This window comes from Prorops nasuta, unplaced genomic scaffold, assembly GCF_024137725.1.
Source record: "Prorops nasuta isolate Cenicafe-Biocafe unplaced genomic scaffold, Cenicafe_Pnas_1.2 PNAS00006, whole genome shotgun sequence".
Classification (NCBI taxonomy): domain Eukaryota; kingdom Metazoa; phylum Arthropoda; class Insecta; order Hymenoptera; family Bethylidae; genus Prorops; species Prorops nasuta.
In genome coordinates, this window is record NW_027116803.1 from 6,212,331 (window position 1) to 6,231,722 (window position 19,392).

Here is a 19,392-nt window from a genome sequence, read left to right on the forward strand (position 1 = left end):
GGTAAAAGGACTGACCAATGGCGTTTCAGACTAAGCAGCCCCCTGCGGTGTTTTCACCCCCGAACGTCACGACACACGGCAGGTAAAATCAGAAGACCGTGAAAGGACTACGTTCAGCTCTGATCGATCTACTCAGAGGTATTATTATACAAATAAAAAGTTAAATCTTTCAAATTACAGCACTAATATTTACTCTCCTTGCAAGACTCAGTATAGACGTCTTATCTTTCAAGAGTATATATATATATATATATATATATATATACACACTCATGGTACTCGAGTGATTAAAAAAATGGAGAGACAAGAGACAGGAAATGGACGAGCACCAAATAATTAAAAGTGAAGTGGAGGAATGGAAAAATACGAGTTTTTATGAAAACGATATCAGCATTGAACCAGACGAATAGTTTCTGCTTCAGGAATATCAGATCGGGTGGGATAATTTTGCGAGGAAATTAGCTTTTGCCAAACCGAAGTTAAAACGATATAGGACCTCCAACGGTTATTTAAATCTGCCGCTACACTTGTCCCAGCCATATGGTCATGTGATGGCCCCCAACGGACCTTCATGGGAACCGGGCACAACCCTCGTACCACCAACTACGCCCCACGCCATGCCACGCTGCTACTCTCCCCATAGAATGTTAATCGTTCCTCCATCGACGACTAATTTGAAACAGCGTGCCGTGAATTTAGACAATGAAGGATGCGGTTCACCTCACCCTCTTCAATTTTCAGGAGTGATAAGGAATAAACCGAGTCTAGAGTGGATATCGATGTCTTCAAGGACTATTTAATGTAAAATATATAAATCATTGGACTATTATTGTCAATATGATAATCTTGAATAAAAACCACGAGGAGTAATATATAATCACTGCAATTTAAAAGATAGCGTTAATAATTGTCGCTGGGCAACTGGAAATAAGTTAAATATTCATTAGATTTGATAATGCGAAATTGACGGGTGTGAGACATTGTATTTATGCGAGAGGTATATTTTATTGCGTCCTGAGGACTCATATAGCAATTTTCTGGGCGAGAAACGAAAACACTTGGCAGTGTTCCGTCTCGTATGTTAATTCAGCCAGTGCAAGAAGCACGATAGAAAGTCACGCTGCGGAAAGCCAACAGGTGGGATCCACTGGCAACACCCCCCGCAAACGAGTCAGTTGGCCGTTGGATGGGAAAACCTAACGGAAATCAATGTTTCCGCGACTTGACGAGGATCGAGCAGCTAATACTGTTAACCGTTAAAGATGTAAATTTGTGAAATCATCTAAATGGTTTGTAAGACATTTATTCTTAGTTTTTAATAAATTTCCAATAAAATTATTATAGACTCAAATTTCATAATGCTATAGAATTTTATAAATCGATACAGCTGTGTCATAAATCTGTCGATATAGCATTGGCTCATTATTTATTTTTTCATTATACTAAAATAAAATATTTAATATAAGAATGAAATATTTTAATCGATTCTTCTCACGAATTCTGAAAAACTGATAGTGGGAAAAGATGCCACACTTTGATCTAAAAATAAAAATTATGAGTTTGTGCCATGCTCCTACTAATCTCAACGTCAATATAGATGGATCATTAGTATAGTGGGTTAGATTTTTTTTCTTACTTATATACGTAGCCACCCTCTCGGCAAAGTATGTCGCGTGCCCTTTTGTACCCATGTACCCCTTTTTTTCTCGCTCCTTTTTTTACCATCCCTAGAGCTCGGTTATGCGCGTGATAATCCACAATACCAGGCTATAAATTACAACAAACCCTAATAGAGCCGTCCAAAAACACGAATGGATCTACAAGATACATCTAAACTAGAGAGAGAGAGAGAGAGAGAGGAGGGCATAAGGTGAAAATGAGAAGAGAAAGGATGTGGGACCCGCGAAAAATCGGTACCATAATTCATGGTAACAGCCTGTGCCAAATGCATTTACGCCCCTGACATGCTGTTTAAATGACCTGGTCTGTCAAATCGATGTAACAAAATGTTTCATGAAATGAGTTTGAATTATCTCAACAAGTCCTGCTCTGATTTTAGTTTATTTAACAGGAATTATGCAATGTTAATATTTTTTTCATAATTCTGTTGCTGATCACAAAAATGGCAAAGCTCCTTGAACTCTTTTCCTAGTTCCTTCTTTCGTGATACCCCCACCCCTCCATATTAACTTAGCACCCCTTTTGACAGGAAAAAATTGTCATCCGAGGGACACATCTCGCCAGATGTCCTTTATACGTATATAAGCTGGAGGCTAAACTGCTTATTTGACATCATCATTTGAAAAGCTCACCTAGGCAACATTAGCTTTAAGATTCCATTCACAGTAGCTCGCCTGTTGATTTATTCACATTTTTCTTTGTTTCCTTCGACCGTGAAAAGTACAGAAATAAATCAACGAGCGAATCATTATAATGGGAAAGAAGAAAAAATTAAATGTTCATAATGGAAAAAAGTGAAAACATTGTAGCAATTGGTAGGATTCGATAGGAACATTTTTCGTGCGCGATAAAAATACCTCTCCCTCCTCTCACAGGCAATTCTCGTAAATGAAACTTCCAGCATCTTAATTAATTTTGAGAAATTAAGATTGCCCGTAGGGTTGTCTTAATGGCAAGGATAAGTTTAGCTTGTGAAGGCGTCCCATAAAATCGTACCTTAATTTTGGCCCTTCCAATCTTATTCCAAGCACGATTTCTTTAAATATCGTGGAATTAAATTCGTCAATTTTAAATAAAAAAAATACAAAATTTCCATTACTCTTAACGATGAATCCATAAATGAAAAATCAGAAATTTTGAAAATGAAACTGTACACAGTGTAACAGTATATTTTTTATTGCCATAGGCCTAATACTTATCACTGGGAAATTTACGTTTAAGAGTGGATTAATTAAAATTTGGAATATTATTGGAGAAATGTATCTCTGATCCACGAGAAGTGGGACATTTACGAGGCGCTAAAATCACGTGGAAAAACTGTCGAGGAATTGGCCTGTGCACTGCGACGACGGTCTAACTTTGACAATAAGGCCCGTTTTAATTGTCGCGACATCTGGCCGTCGCGTAATACCCAACGCCCTAATCTCTCCTTCAGCTTTTCTCACCCTGCCCGCGCCATTCGGATATTCTGACCATCGCGCACAAGTTACAACCAGATAATTATCGAGCAGTCAGGAGCATAAACCTTCCCTCCTCCTTTAGAATGCACTTGCTGTCGCAACATTAACGCGCACAATGGAACTTCACGCTTAATTAACAATACGCCTCGGAAATATTAAGTAGCATTGAGAGAGAAAGAAGAAAAACAAAAAAATTGAGCCAAAATAACCAAAGAAAACTCTGACGCGTTTGGTCGAATGAAACTCTTGATAGATATACAAAACTTCTCATAAAATGCAATATTTCGTCATCATCTATACAAAAACTAAAAAGTAATTTACAAAATATTTTTTAACTTTATTCCAGTGTAAATAACGCTTATAATTCGTCGTCATAAAAGCTGGGTGTTTTCTTTTCTCGAAGAATCTATTGTTTACGTGAAAGTGACACACGTGCCTGGTGATAATGGACGATGCTTTTTTAACATAACGAAATTCAAGGTGGCACGCGGCAGAAGGACATGTGACTCCGAAAATAAACGCATAGATAATCAGTGCTTATTATATGAACAGGGGTTAATACTCAACGGTCGACCAGGTGAATCACGCCAGAATCAGGGGTGCATAACGAGTAACTCGTGCACTTACCGATTCACGATTTACCCTCTGCCACCCCCGTATAGTAGGTAATTCCTGTCCCCCGCGACACCTGCCCTTCCTTTCGTACGGTTCATACCGTATACGTAATCGAGTAATCGCGTAGCACACGAGCTCCCTATGATTCCGATGAGTATCGCTCCAAAAAGTCGTAAAGTCCCAGTTACAACGACTTTTCGATAAAGTCACGTGTGAACATTTTATTGCAATTCTGCATCGAGCATACGAAACGTCGACCTTTCGTTCTACGGACAAATTCAAGATCTACTTATATGTATATACTGTTATTGTTAAATAAAATTAAGTTCGCGCGTGTTTGATGCAACGACAAGGTTGATTAACGAGGAGCTATTAATTACTAAATAAATAAGCAAACAAATGCGAGAGTTATCGTCTGCTGTTGGAAAACAAAGAATGGTGCTTACCGGTCTCCCGATCGCATCTATCCCCTGTTGTGTTTTCACCAAGCATATCCTGAAGCTGAAGAGGTTCTCGAAGCCCCAGAAAAAGCTCTTCGCCAGCAGTTATATCGCGTACAGTCTCGTACAGCACCTGTGAAATCCACAAAGTAAGCAAATTAAAGGGGGAGAATCATTGATATAAGAAAATACTTTAATTAAAAATGTTCAAAATATTTCTATATCGCTCTCTCCCTATATACAATTTTATAAAACTATTTTATCCAGTTATTGATAGTTGGAAAAATGGTGTCGTTCCCCATTCCCACAGCGATTTGGAGAAAATAAGGGGAGAGTAAGTGGACCGACCCCATGGGGTGACTTAATAACTGAACACCCTGTATACATGTATATATGGCTTAGGGCGCGCCCACAACATCGTGGCTAGCATGTGGCTCGGTCACACAAAGTCGAAAGGACGCGAGAGTCGAAGATCGACCCTGAAGAATTGACACCCTGACCTTCATAGCTTCTGCTTTTAGCATACATCCTTAGCAAATACAGAAAATACTATGACTCTTCAGTCGTTTCAGCAGAAGATCTAATACATTAGACAATAACCAATAGCAATTAGTCAAAATAAAGGAAAAGTACTATTTCGAGTCATTATACGTATGATTGCAGTAATTATAATAGGGAAGCATACGTCGAAAGCAGCAAATGTCAAGTTTTGGCTGTTCAGCATCAATGAGCAGGTTTATTCGCAGCATATATACGTGGAATTACTCGGACAACACTTGGTACTTTTATTCTTATTAGCTGCAACTGTCAGTATAGTTTGAGCACTAGTCAATAAGTACTTAATCATTTGCGTTCCAAGCAACGAGCTGGCACGAGTTCGATAGAAGAGCTACTAACAGTAATTGAGGGGTTGTTGCGCCAACAGCCGGGACTCTCTGTATAGATCGAACGCAGAACGTTAAAAGAAGAGGAAAAAAAAAGAATTTCTTTATCAGGATATTCGATATATCTGCTACTTAATAGAACGCGTTATATTCTTCTGGTTCCTTTTCCAAGATCTCTGATCATAATCGAGACTTGTAATTATGATAAAATGCTCTCCGTGAAATTCACTTATCAAAGATCTAAGCCTATTCGTGTCTTTGTGTCACCGAAGAAGTGGATTATGAAGAAGGGGTCGTCAATGAGCACCAGATGTTATCTATCCACCATTGTCTACTTTGTTTCCCAAGTACCGAATGCTAAGTAGCTTCCGCTCTACAGTTTGCAATCGCTGGATAATCTTAGGAGTTTCGATAATAATAATTTTTTTAAATAATCGTTTTGTTTTTAAATAATACATTAATTTGTTTTTTAATCGTTGGTGTATACGTGTACACTGGAACTCGTAAATAATGCTATTTTAAACAATATCAATTCCGGTTTTGCAGTTAGAACCTCATCCCCACTCACACGCTCTTATATTAGTAACATTTATATGACGATTTAAATTGTAAGATAAATATATTTACAGAAGATTTTCAAGTCTAATTACTCTCCTTGTATCATTATATACAACACTATTGATAAGTCCAACTGTACATATAAATTAATCGATTATTACCTGTCCACCGATAAGAACGTGACGCATGTTGGCTGCATGTGGATTAGGCGAGCTCCTCACGTACTTTAGCCAATTGCTTGCTTCGTGAGACGCGTCCAGCCATCCCCTTACACCGCTTCTAGCAACTCGAACCTGAAGAATCAAAGAATTACTTTTGAGAGCTGAAATACTGGCTCTAAAATATTTAACGGTGTGCTTAAATTTATGTATATACATATATTCTTAGGGGAGTTTTTACTAGTAGAGAAAGGAGAATATTGAATGTTTTCCTGTATTTAGTCAGAGTGGATATGTATCCGGAAGATTGAATTTAACGGACTGACACGCAGAGTACAGGATACAGCATCCCCTCATCACGCTTGCATCTAACTGGCTTGCAGCTTCCAGCTTAAGCTAGTTGGCTGCGCCTCCCCAACTTTTAGGGTGAGGCAAGTGATTCTTTCAATTGTCTTGCTGTGGCCAACGCCTCGCGATGCTTGGTTGGCCAAGCGTTCCACCCTTATCCGCCCCCTCCAGCTCCGGCCCATTTGCAACGTGCGTCGACGTTGTACCGTGCTTGACGTAAGCACATTTTGCACTTTCCACAACCCACCGCCATCAGACCCTTATCCTACAAATCTATATATATATATTTCAACTATCCTTTTCGAGCATATATTCACAACGAAGCTCTTCCTACGAAAATCCCAGTATTATTATTTTCTCACACATTCGCGTTTCTTCACCCCCTGCATATACACTTGTATGTTGGATTAACTGGAGTAAGAGTTCACAGTGTCACAAAGTACACACATGCCCAATATATTAAACCTGTACAAGAATTTATTACTAATTTTAATAATCAAATAATGGTATTGATAAATCAATATTATTTTATCATTAAAAAGTCAGAAAATTTGTGTTTATATAAATATTGACTACATATATTCTATAAACTATGTTGCACCGTAATTTACTCCATATATACCAATGATTATATTCAGTTAAAGCATTGAAATAAAAGAATAGCAATATTTTTCAATAGCCACATTATCTGTGTATACACTCGAAGGCTAGAGGTTTAAGAGAGGTTTGAAGAAAGAGATAAGAAGATCTATGAAGGCTTCGAAGAAAAGGCTAGAAGTTCTTCCGGTCGCATCGAGATTTGTCTTTAGAAAGTACCGATGGATCTGTGGAATACTCTGAATTCGTATCTAGCTTAGTAGAGGCGCGTACCACCTGCCGGACACGAGTGGAACTGGCAACCCATGAAAATCAATGAATCTGGCAGGTGGATAAGTGTCTGTCTAGGCAGGTATGTAATCTCGGTTACACCGAGCTTCTGAATAAATTTGTCCACGGCGAGCGAGCTGGATCCTGATCCGCATACCTCTCGTAATCCTCTCCCCCCTCCTCCCCCTCTTCCTCTTCCTGGGCTAAGCTTGCCGAAAACATCGGATGAGCCGCGAAACATTTATTTACGCCTCGACACTTTCGACCCAAAGCGTGCTTCTCTCTCTCTCTCTCTCTCTCTCTCTTTCACTTCAACAACCAGTGCACCATCTGTTCTAAGAAAACAGTGCAGTTTTCTATATTATTATAAAAAAAATCAATACTATTATAAATCAAAGAATAACACAGTCATTGTTAAATTTGAATAAAAACTGGATATTCAAAAAATTGTAATATAACTGTCAAAAGTTTTCAAGTATCATGTCGTAGGATGCGTTAGATCAGGTAATGCGGTTGGGAAGCGTCTAATACCCCTGAAATGCATCGATACAACGTAGAGCCATCGCTTTTCTTTGAAAGGGAGCAAAGTAGAACGATTCCTCGGTACTTAAAATGGGCCATTTTGGCTACCGGGGACTGTGTGTACTAAGGAGCGCTCTTGGAAGATGGGCACGAACAGCGCGTGACAATGGGCCTTCTTACTGGCCATGGCACAACAGATTAGGACCTCTCGCAGGTCTGTCACACCTTCGACAAATGATGCACTGATGTGCGTCTCTTGTGTACAACACCACTCGTGCTGCTGCAACAAATTTTCCTAAACGCACACGAACGATGACTCGTTCGATGGTTCCGATAAAACCTCGTCCAATCTTGTAATAACGATAGGAATGAAATAGTCAGAATTTCTAAAAATTGGAAGGACGATGTATTTTTTTGGTAGGACATTTTTTTAACAGAGTTTTGTGTATATATATATATATCGAGTAAAGACAGAGATACGAGATGAGAAAATTGGAGATTCGTCACTGGCTTTAACCTCTCAGCAGGAAGCCCTCCGAGCTCTTTGTCGGCGCGAGCGGACATGTGCTAACAATTCCTACGACAGATTTGTCTGGTCGTGAATCTCGCTCATTCCTATAATCGTGCCACACCATTATTCGACGAATGAGTGCTTGTGGGACTTCCCGTGACTACTGTTACGATACCTCTTAATGGAGAAAATCCTGGTGACCTCTGATGTGCCGAAAAGTGATATTTTTCTACACCTTCAAAAGATTCTGGAATATTAGCATAAAAATATCTTGATATTGTATGAAGCAAGCTTATATTCATGTTGGAGGCTGCTGTGAGAATTATAAATATTTTAGGAATGGAAGACGCACTATTCGCAAGATAACCATTAGTGTTATCGTAGAATGGATTAATGATGATGATGATGATGAGAGAACATTACACAGAATATATATAGAAGTACACGATTAAGAGGTTTAAGATATAATCTAGTTTATGGAAAATATTACTGTCCGTAGTTGCATGGTTAGGTGGAGGAGCAGGGATGAGAGAGGAGGCTAAGGAGTTTGGGACATCTCAGGATGATCCTTGGGACAAGCGACTGGAAGAATCGAAGTGACCGACGAGCAGTTACAAGGAAGAGAAAGAGAGGACATGACCGTATGGCAGAAAACACGAGATCGCCTCCTTTTGTAACCTCACACCTCCAACAAAACGAAACCGACGAAAGGTTTTCTCCATCGTTGGGTTTTGCCTAAGATATCCTGAAAAAGGACCTGAACAAGGACGTACAATTCTGAATAGTCAGTGTCCCTCATAATCGGTAACGTTCCGCGTCGCTTCGGAATTTCGAAAGGATCTCGATGTGGAAGCGAAATAATGCTTCAATCCTGTCGATCGTGATCTTCCTCAACAGGCCAAGATGCGTTTCACATCTTGTGAAAATGGACGCACGTACACCTATAAACGTAGAATGTGGAACGTGTCCATTCACAAAATTAAGATATCGCCTATGAGATCGATTATACCTGGCTCACTGCATCCCGTTGACTCCTGACAGCCATCAACGGTTTTCACAATTTCACTCGACTTTAGTTTCATGTTTTACAATACAAAAATTCGCTGATTCTGTTATATAACTGATTATCTTGATTCTTTCTTAATTTATTTAAAAATATTCCAGATTTAACTATGTTTATTTGTCAAATTCTAATTGAATTGCTATAAAATTGAGCGAGATTGTTGAGAATATTCCAGTACAAATGAACGTGACTGTAGATAATGGTGATTGAACGAAAGAGAAAAAAATGGACTAGCGATTGAACGAGCAGGCAAAAGTTATGAATAAAAGGGATCGATGGTGGATGATGGCGGATGATAGTGGTATGATGGCCGACGCAAAAATGCTTTTAGCCGACACAGCTTGTCCTCTCCCCTACGCTTCGCGAGAAAATCCATCTCCCCAGACATCGTTACTTCGTTAATTCGATATTACTAAAGCGATTTCTTTATATTTTCCCTTTTTAAGCTCCGAATACGAACACTGGAAACTTAAAAGTTGACCAGTTTTTCGTTGAAATTGGGAAACTCGTTACTTTTATTGCATTATTTTCAACATGTAGTAGTAATTGTCAAGGTTATGATTGATGTGGACATAATTCTACAGCATGTATATCTCTCGTGACGTAACGCTTAAAAGAGCAGTTCGTTATATGTATATAGGGGTTGATTGTCAACTGTACAACAGTGTGGAGCTGTGCTCGTATGACCCTACGATACTATGTCGAATTTCTCGTCCACCCCTTAACGAAATGGAGGCTAAAAGTGAGAATAGGCGGAGAAGAGCAAGCCAAATGCGACATCTAATTGGCAAGTGTCCTGCATGCAGCAGCAGTGAAATTCCCAGAATGATCATACGATCGGTGCTCTCTCATGTCAACGACTCAACCATGACGTATTATATGTATTGAATGGAATGATTATTACATCATTAATGTTGTTTTCTCAATAGTAAACTCGATGGTTGAACAAATTTTTGAAAATAATAATAAGGAGGACTTAATTTTAGAGGCAACTGTGAATACAGGTAAGGTAGGTTGATGTTTGAAAATGGGGAATAGTGAGTTAATTACAATCTAAAACTTATCGTTACAATTACACACTTAACGTGGTATATTATTCGAGGAAACTATAATTAAAGACTTTAATTGAAGAAGGTGTTAAATAACTTTTTTTTAAATTATTTAATATATTTTCTAAGAACCAACATATAAATTTAATCCTTAATTAAACAAAGTCCCCTATATTTGTTATCTTTTCAATTTCGCAATGCCAAACGTGTTACACCATGCACACATGCTGTATATCCTACATAAAAACTTTAACGTCAATTCCCTAAAAATATTGAAAATACGCGTAAAAACCTTCCTCCACTAATGCCTTCGATTATACTATCAGAAAACCCTCTCACTCAGTAGTAAACTCGATGCTTGACCAAACTTGGAAAATAATAAGGAGGGTTAAATTTTTGAGCCAAGTGTGTATACAGACTGGGTAGGGTGAAGTTTGAGAAGGGAGAATAGAGCGTGAATTACGGTAAGCCTAGTCGTCTTAATTAATCCTTGATTAATTCTGGGGAATCGGTTACGGTAATAAAACGCCTTGCGAGCCTCTCAATGCTAGCGATTCACGTTCGAGAAATTTGTCCCGTAAATTCTACTGCGAGCTAACTGTTACGAGATGAGATTGTGCCCCGAGGTTACGAGCTAATTAATTTGACAGCTACTATTGAGTCAATAGAAACAAAGCTACGACAGATTTAAAGAAAAATCTCGACTCACAACGATCACACACAACACACACACACACACATATACGCTCACATATGCAAACAAACCCGAAGACTGTCCAATTTTAACGAGGAAAGCTTATTGTTGAAATTGTTAGGTTCGAGGTGGCTAAAGGAAAGGTAAGAATAAACATTGTAAGATGTTATATCGTCGGAGAATAAATCGTTAGATTTACATGAGATCTTATCGATAGCCGAGGGCAATTTTTTCGCACAACACACGCACGCTAGTTCGTACTTGACCCACTTGACTCGTGTCGGGAAAGTAATGCAAGTAATGACAGAGCAAGTGGTGCCCTTCGACCCGTGTCTAACACGCAGCAGATGCCACCCCCGACACGCGCGCCGCGCGTTTACCGACATCACCATTCCCCCCCCCCCCCCTCTTCTTTCCCACTCTTCCAGAAAGCTGACTGACTGCTTGCTCGCTGCCTGCTGCCTGTCTGCCAACTTACGCTCGGCTCTCTCTCTCTCCGCTCCAAAGGGAGAAGCTACCCTCTACGTATCTAGCGGTATAAATTATATCCGAGTCGCGTCATTCCCAGCCCCTCGAATGATCGATCATTAGAGAGCTGCCCGACTATCCAGAAATTTTGCCAAACTCCTCAGTGTCGCGACTTCTAATAATTTCGATTCATCCCCCTCCCCCCTCTTCCTTTATTTCCTATCCAATTCAGACACAGATCCCTTAAGCTTCTTAATAATACGATTGATTATACATAGCAATTGGAAAAATATTATTTCAATTTTACGAGTGATAAACACCTTGGTGAATTTTCTTAATTTTATTGTTAAAACGTATGATAGATTAATTTAAGTAAAAAAATAATATAGTTATATTTATTATTGAAAATTGGAGTAATTCACAGCACGAAATTAGTCGAGTACCGATTCACGTGCTAAGGTGTCAGTATCAATAATCGAACGTCTTCGTATAAAAAAATGAGAAAATGTTGATTTCCCTGAAATTCGTAGGTCACTTCCAATGGCCAAACGATTAATGAATTTTTTCGGTAAAACAATCACGCCTGTCGATTGCTCGCCGATTCCTGGGTTAAATTGAGTCAAACAGAAAGCTGGCAACTCTACGTTATATAGTAAATATCACCTGCAGTTATCAACGTATTTTATATTTGACGTTGAGCGAATGAAAAAATCATTCATCAATTTGGTCTCCAAACAAGCTATATCGTGCCTTGATGATTGGCTTCGTTATAGAATTGCGAAACGAGAATATTGCTTCGTATGCATGTATCGTTATTGAGATTAATGGAATAATTGACGCAGTACGTTAAATTATTGGGACTGCTTCGTACGAATTTATCGGGAAGGGTTCGGAAGGTAGATAAGTGGAAGTTTCGTATCCTTACTGCACCCTCCTCGCTATATGCGAGCAGTTGTCGCGGATCCAAGACAATTGAAACGTCACATCAAAGGCCACGATTGTTTTCCGTAAATTATAACTGGGAGCACTTACTCGACTTCTCGTTATGAGTTGCGAACAAGTTCAATTAAGTCCAAGCAGAGCGAAGACGAGGAACGGCTTCCTACGCACGCGAGACCCTATTCAACCTACCCAACCCCGTCCTATCATCCCAGATGTGCTGCGACACTGTAGAAAGAAGGGCTGATTCTAGAAAATAAACACATCGGAGACTACTCCAACGTTGCCTTAATTACAAAATTAAGTCTTAATTCACGAATGTGCAAAAAAACCAAAGAAAATTCCTTAAAAACTATATAATTCTTGGAACTTTAACCTAGAGTTGAAATAACGTTAAAGAAACTATATATAGACAAAAATCAGGATATACATTTACATGAAAAGAATAAAAATTGAAGAGATTCGTAAATGATTTTAACGTGCTCGCGAGTGATATATCAAGTGAGTCGCACGTGACAAAAGTCTCGGAGCAATAGAGAATGCAATAAGGAGGATCAGAGGGTGAATGAATGACGAAGGGGCAGGAGCAAGCGGTACGGGCTGGGATCCTTGAAGAGCGAGATGCGATGCTGCGGATCCGGCTGGCATGAGAGAGCCTGGTCAGTGTGAGACGAGCCGGCAACGCGTGCCTGTTATGTCTATTATCGACAGATAGTGGGGTAACGAGCGCAAGAGATTTATCACCCTGGCCGACTAGTCGTCGGGGAACGGGAACGCACACGCAGCTTGGGGTGCGATAAGGTGTTGCATGAAATCTGCGTTACACATCATTGACAGGAATCGTTATTGCTTTGCTCGATCATTACCAACGCGAGAGAATCGAGCGAAAGCTTGTAATTAACCAACCGTCAATCAGCATCTATATATATATACATATATAGTAGTATACAGGATGATCCATGAAAGTTTCGTCAACTGGACGAAAAAAGTACAATAAAATATGTTACTCGTGGTAATAAACTGGAAAAAAGGGTACAGCTGGAGACTCGTTGGTAGGGCAGGTAAGTAAATTTAAATGTCAAAATATAGGCTTTAACGTCGAGGGTTGCACAAAGGTGTATCATATCTTTATTAACATAATGGAAGAAAATGTTCAGGAGGAGCCCAGACCCGAAACCTGTCAATCAAAAACTCGGTCCCGAGAAAAGAGCTAGTTAGCCAACTGGCCTTAACATTTCTCGCCCCCTTGCAGCTAACTTATGCAACTTTTGCAATGAATATCGACAATCCCACTTAACCCATATTCCCTTAAGCTTTTGCAGTGTGTATATATAGTTATAAGTACATACATACATATATATATATATATTATTTTTTAAAGTTGTACGTGTTTTTCAGAGAAAACAAAAGTTGTCTCATTATATAGAAATCTCTGTAATTTCTCTCTCCTGAAACTGGATACAGCAAGAGTTTCGATTACTCGTAAATATTAGTTTGAGTAATACAGCTTTGTGATGTAGATTCGCAGTTTAGAATTGAATCGTATCCAATTGAAGGAGATTTGGAGTGAATAATATCTAATGTAGTTTCTAGTCTGAGTCATAGTAATAGGGTGGCTTAGTTTCGTGTTTCACGTTTGTAGCAGGTCCTTCTCGAGGAGAGCGTTAGATGACCGTGTGGTCAGTCGGGATCCTTTGACGTTCTGGCAAATACGACGTGTGACAGGTGAACAATGCTATAGATCCCAGCTCTCGCTGATTGTCACTTGTTTCCTGCCGATTCTTCGTCTCCTTCGCGATCCAGCGCTCTCCTTCCCTCATTGGCCAACGCCATTCTTTCTCCTACCGCGAGAACCTTTCTTTTATACGTACATACCAGTCAGGTCGAGGAAAACTGTGCGAATCGTAACTCTACTCCTTGAGAATTGACCAGCGTGGCCTCGCCATTTCGAGTCTTCATTTCGAAACATTCACCAGCCTCGTGCACTTTGACCTCTGTCCATGCCTGATTGCGAAGCGCGAAAATTCAACGGAACCTACCAGAATCTCATTCTTCACGGGGAGGTAGAAGAATGTATCAATGCAGAAGTGGAGATAAAGGATTGCAACTCGATACTTTTAAGTATGCGAAAAGGTCTAAACAGATTTTTCGTGTGCTGATAGAGAGTGTAAATTGAAGTCCTGCGGATCTTGAATGAACTCGTGAGGAAGAATGAGGAAGGAGGAGACGAAGGAAGGTAAGAGCATAATGTTCTTATTGTGAAATCACTTCCGGGGCTTGACCTTCTGTAAGTAACGCCCCGCGGCCAGCTCCGCTGGACAATGTCCACGAATAATGGCTACAACGTTCTTCATTGTCCAACGATATGACGCGAACCTAAGCTTCGCTAAAATACGTCACTGAAATTCTATATATCAGTGTATAGTTAGTCTGTAACGCTAACAGCACTAACACGAGTGCTTTAAGCACACTCACAATTTTATTTTCCACAGTGTTAAATTTTCATCAGTTACCACTTGAGAATTATATAATTATACTTTTTATAAGAAAAATTCAAGAATCGTTTAATGAACGAGGGAAATCTGGTGCACACTCATGGTATATATATATATATATGACATAGTGTACGATCCGTGATTCAAAGGATCAATTTCATGCCGCTCGCCCCAAAGCAGTTTGAACCAACGATATTACGCGTACACGAAGAAGCACTCGAGTTCTGGATGACTCTCGTGCGGTCGACGATGCCACGTTCTGGCCAGAATTGCCATTTATATGATTTGTCAGTGGCATACGTCGCTAATAGCTAGAGGCCTTCCAGTCGATTTGCCAAAAAAGTACCCTACACGGCCGATCACGCTAGTCCTGCACCCTTCAACCTGAACACAAGCGCGTTCCTCTTTCGCTCCCTCTATACTCTCATCTCTCTTATTCCATTTCGCTTTAACTCTCTCACGTTCTACCGCGCCCGCCCCATTTTCAGAAGCCATGGATTCCAAATCCGTATACGTGTAAGGAAACTTTAGAAAGGGGGGGGGGGGGGTGCATTTGCAATCGCGTGGAAAAAAACTGCTGGACGCGTGGTGTTCGTAGAAACGCTTTTGGATGTTCCTATCGACACATGCGAACGTTCGTAAATTCTTAAGTGAACAAATTCGGGTGTATGTACATGCTTATGGATGGAAAGAGTGGGAAGTTGAGTGTTTTGACAAAAAGCTAGAAGATAAATCGAAGATATTGGTTTTTTGATCAATTGTTAAACGATATTGAACGACATTTGGAGGAACAATTTATCAATTTCTGGATCGTTGGTAGTTCTGACAGTCACCGTAATAAAGCGAACTCGATTGATCATTTGGCACAGGTTCTCGAGATCATTCGGCAAATTGGACTGCAGCCCTCGCGCAAGGGTCTTACAGACGAGTGAACTAAGCCTAAGATTGGTTTAGTCGACACGGTGGCACGCCGCATCGTCGCATTCAAGATCACGCGTCATCGGCCTCCAAGCTTCCGACAGAATTCACCATCCTTTATCATCTTTAAACCCTCTATTGCTATATATACGTTTATTCTTCGATTTATCCTGAAAAAAATTGACGACTCGATCAACGGAAAAATGTTTTCTTACTTCATTATTATATTATAAATATAAATTTGTTCTCGATCTTCAAATTTATAATTACGACTCGTAGAGACTCGTGTACACTTTTCCATATTTTTTTCAGAGTTCCATCTTAATTCACGAACTCCTTTTTTATACGCACATTCGCCCTTTCGCGAAAGATCTAAAAAATGAGGATCGAAGCCGAGTGAAACGTGCACAATACCAATATGACAAGCCAGCTAAGCTATCCACAAACGCTTGTATTCCGAAAACCCCTCTGGCTGTCGGAAACATCTTCGAATACCGCTTATAGGGGTGCACACACGGCGAATAAACATGTGCGAAAATTTGGGGCGAAATTTCGGTTTCTCCGAAACGTCTACCCTTTCTACCTGACACTACGGGATGCTCGCTGTATTTCCTAAGGAATGCGAGAGAAGGATTAACGATAGGGGATGAACGGAGGGATGTCCCCTCTTTTTTCACTCCAAGGAAATACTCTGTCAAACTTGAAGAAGGAAATTTAGTTTTCCGGAATACAATGGATTCGATTTGGATGTAAAATCGCTTACGGCCGAGAACTCGTTGCAAGATAAATACAAATACCGAAAACATCAAAGACCTCTGCACTTTGCCACGGGAAACACAGACAGTGTTGCCGATTTAAAAATTAGTGAGAGGGTTGCGAGGGGAGGAAGCGAGCAGCGTTCTCGAGACCGGAAGTCCGTGAGAAAAGGTGTCGAAGATTTTGCAGGAAGTCTGCAGTGTTGCGCACGAGGATTCGCGCGCGTGGGGTTGATAGATCGTCCGACGAAACGAAGGGGTAGTTTGGCTTTAATCGATCCTGTAATCGCCGGCCGACAGTTGGCACGGCAGCCTTTTTGTCGGCAGTTAGATGGATGGTGCCATTTACATTTTGTCAGTGCGACATGCGTTCGCACTGCCGCTATCATATCTATCACGCTCGGACCGTTGCTCGCCCGCGGCTTTCATCATCCCGAGCTGTGAATCTCGTTTTTCGATTACGACTCGATATATTTCCTCCCGGACTCTCCACAAATTATTAATCTCCCTCCCTGCACGACCTTCCCTCCTCGCAATTAGAAATTCGATCATTTTCTCCAGAGCCACAATTTCCAACTTTCCAGACTGACAGTTTTTGACGCAGCGAAGAAAATCGAGGCAGTCGTGCGCAACGGACCAGAGTGCATGGGTCAGTTCACAAATTCTGACTTTGTCCTTGGTTTCCTGCGTGATCGGGAGAGGAACCGATTCATCCGCGCGAGCGGGCTCGTTTCGAAAGAATTTTCCTCGAGGGATGGAGCTGGAGAGAGAGAGAGAGAGAGAGAGAGAGAAAGAGATGTCGAAGGGAGAAGGACGCGAGTCAATTGACGGATCTGTCAACGTGGATGACACCTTCGGTGAAGGTGAGCTGGCCAGGTGGCCGTTGCCCGAGTACCGAGGAGACGACTCTGTCTGTCTGCCCATCGTTCTCTCATTGGCCTCTCTACCACCTCGTTCCTTCCTTCCTTCCTTCCTTCACCCCCCCCCCCCTCTCTCTCTTACGCGCCAGCATCTGTCGGATAATACCCAGGATTATGGCAGAAGGATAGGAAACCCGCTGTCGCGTTCCTCTGGACGAATCGGCGGCGTTCCTTCACGGGACCCAACACCATAAACAGATCGATCATCTTTCAAACGGTTTGCCAAAGCCTCGCTCTCGAGATGATATCGGATAAGATTCTCGTGTGAATCTCTGCCTTTCCCCGGAAAAACCATGCATAACCTTGAATTGTGAAACTTGGTGCACAGGGGGGGATCGACTGTTAACGGTTAACCTCGTGTATATACCTTGTAATTAAGGGATGCAATAATATCATCGGTTTCCGATCGAATTAAATGCTTAATTGATTTATAAAATCTTACGTTGATCGAGTTTATAATTATTACTGATAATCATAACTTGGGGAATAATATGGAAAATATTTAAAGGTACAGAGGTTAAAGGTCACGGGACAAATTGATTTCGAGGTCTATGAATTTAAGAGGAGTGCTGTATTGGGATCTGACACGTGGGCGGAGTCTATATATATAGATAAATAAAAAAACGAATATGGCGCATGAAAGCCTAAGTGTCTAAATGTCTATTGAAATTACAGGAGGGTTATAATGATTTCGATGGAAAATATCTGTACAAACTTTTCTCCCATATTCAAAAGTTTTAAGGTTTTCAATAATAAATTGCAATTTATTGAAAAATATCCATAAGAATCAATGTAAAACCTGGACTTCCTCTGCTTTCATTTTTTACCACTTGGAGCGCTTCAACTATGTCAGATCCCAATAGGTTGCATCGATGATGACGTTTATACACAGGGTATTTGGAGCGATAAGCTTGTGTTTATTTAGATATAGATATATAGCAATGAAGAAACGAGACTCACCTCCCACGCGTAGCGAGGATTGAAAGGCTCGCTCGCCCACTTGCCTAGGAAGGGCCCAAACCTCGCACCTCTCGGGATATCCTTTCGTGCCCGAACCTGCGGTCCACTCGGTAAAATGCCCCCCACCTCCACTTCCGGTACAGGCGAGATCCATGCTTGACCCTTTATCGTCTCCTCTATATCATAAATACAAATCAGCTTTTATAAAACCTTTTTACTCCAATTCATCAAACCACAGCTCCAATTAATTATATTTCCTAATTAAAAAAATTATTGCAATATTATATACACTCACGATAATCATTTCTATAATTAGTTTGCCCCGTTTGTTCCTCGCAGTCCCAACTCGATCTTCGGTCTTCGTCTTTCATGAAAGACGAAGACCGAGACTTTTTCTTCTCGTAGTTGGAAAATCTGTCCAAAACTGGAGAGAAGCTACGTTTTCGTTTGGTTGTCCCAGATTGAAGACTGTAGTCCTGCGACACTTCTTGTCCACTCGTAGAGTGCACGTAGACACGACCGCTCCCATTGCCATTTCGCGTCAAACTGTCGTCATCCACGTCAGCATTTTCTCCATCCCCTTCAGCAGCACTCGTATCGCCACTCCTCAGCATCGAATCGCTCTTCTCGACGTTTCCTGAAACGATTAAAATTTATAAGTATCTATACCTCTCATCTTTCACGTGTATTTTACTATAAAAATTTCAAGGTCACTCACTATAGTCCATCCTATAATTATTCGACATTGCGGAATAATCCGTTTGCTCGGATTGTTCCTCGTAGTCCCACGATGACTTCCTCTCTTCGTCCCTGGCAGAGGATAATCTCGTTTTCTTCTTCTCGTAATTGGAAAAGCTTTCCATGACTGGGGAGAAATCGTGTTTTCGTTTGGTGATTCCAGGCTGACTGTAATCCTGAGAAATCTCGTGTCCACTGGCAGGATGCACGTAGGCAAAGCTGTTGCTATCGCTATTCTCCTCGATCTCTACATCATCCATGCTATTTTCCGCAGCAACAGTGGTATCAGCCCCTCTCGAGGACGACTCACCCTTATCCGTTCCTCCTACGACGATTATTAAACTTTTCAA

General features: G+C 40.7%; 1 protein-coding gene across 2 annotated transcripts in view; it reads right to left on the minus strand.

Annotated features, from left to right (window-relative positions):
* Positions 1 to 19,392, minus strand: part of LOC136774043 (transcription factor hamlet-like) — a 57,806-nt gene that overhangs the window by 6,347 nt on the left and 32,067 nt on the right. For both annotated transcript variants that reach the window (XM_066728097.1, XM_066728096.1), the window contains exons 3-7: positions 19,023 to 19,367; positions 18,600 to 18,941; positions 18,305 to 18,480; positions 5,799 to 5,930; positions 4,202 to 4,328 (exon numbers count right to left, since the gene is read on the minus strand). In XM_066728097.1, coding sequence (XP_066584194.1) covers positions 4,202 to 4,328; positions 5,799 to 5,930; positions 18,305 to 18,480; positions 18,600 to 18,941; positions 19,023 to 19,367 — 1,122 coding nt within the window. The remainder of the gene's footprint in view (positions 1 to 4,201; positions 4,329 to 5,798; positions 5,931 to 18,304; positions 18,481 to 18,599; positions 18,942 to 19,022; positions 19,368 to 19,392) is intronic.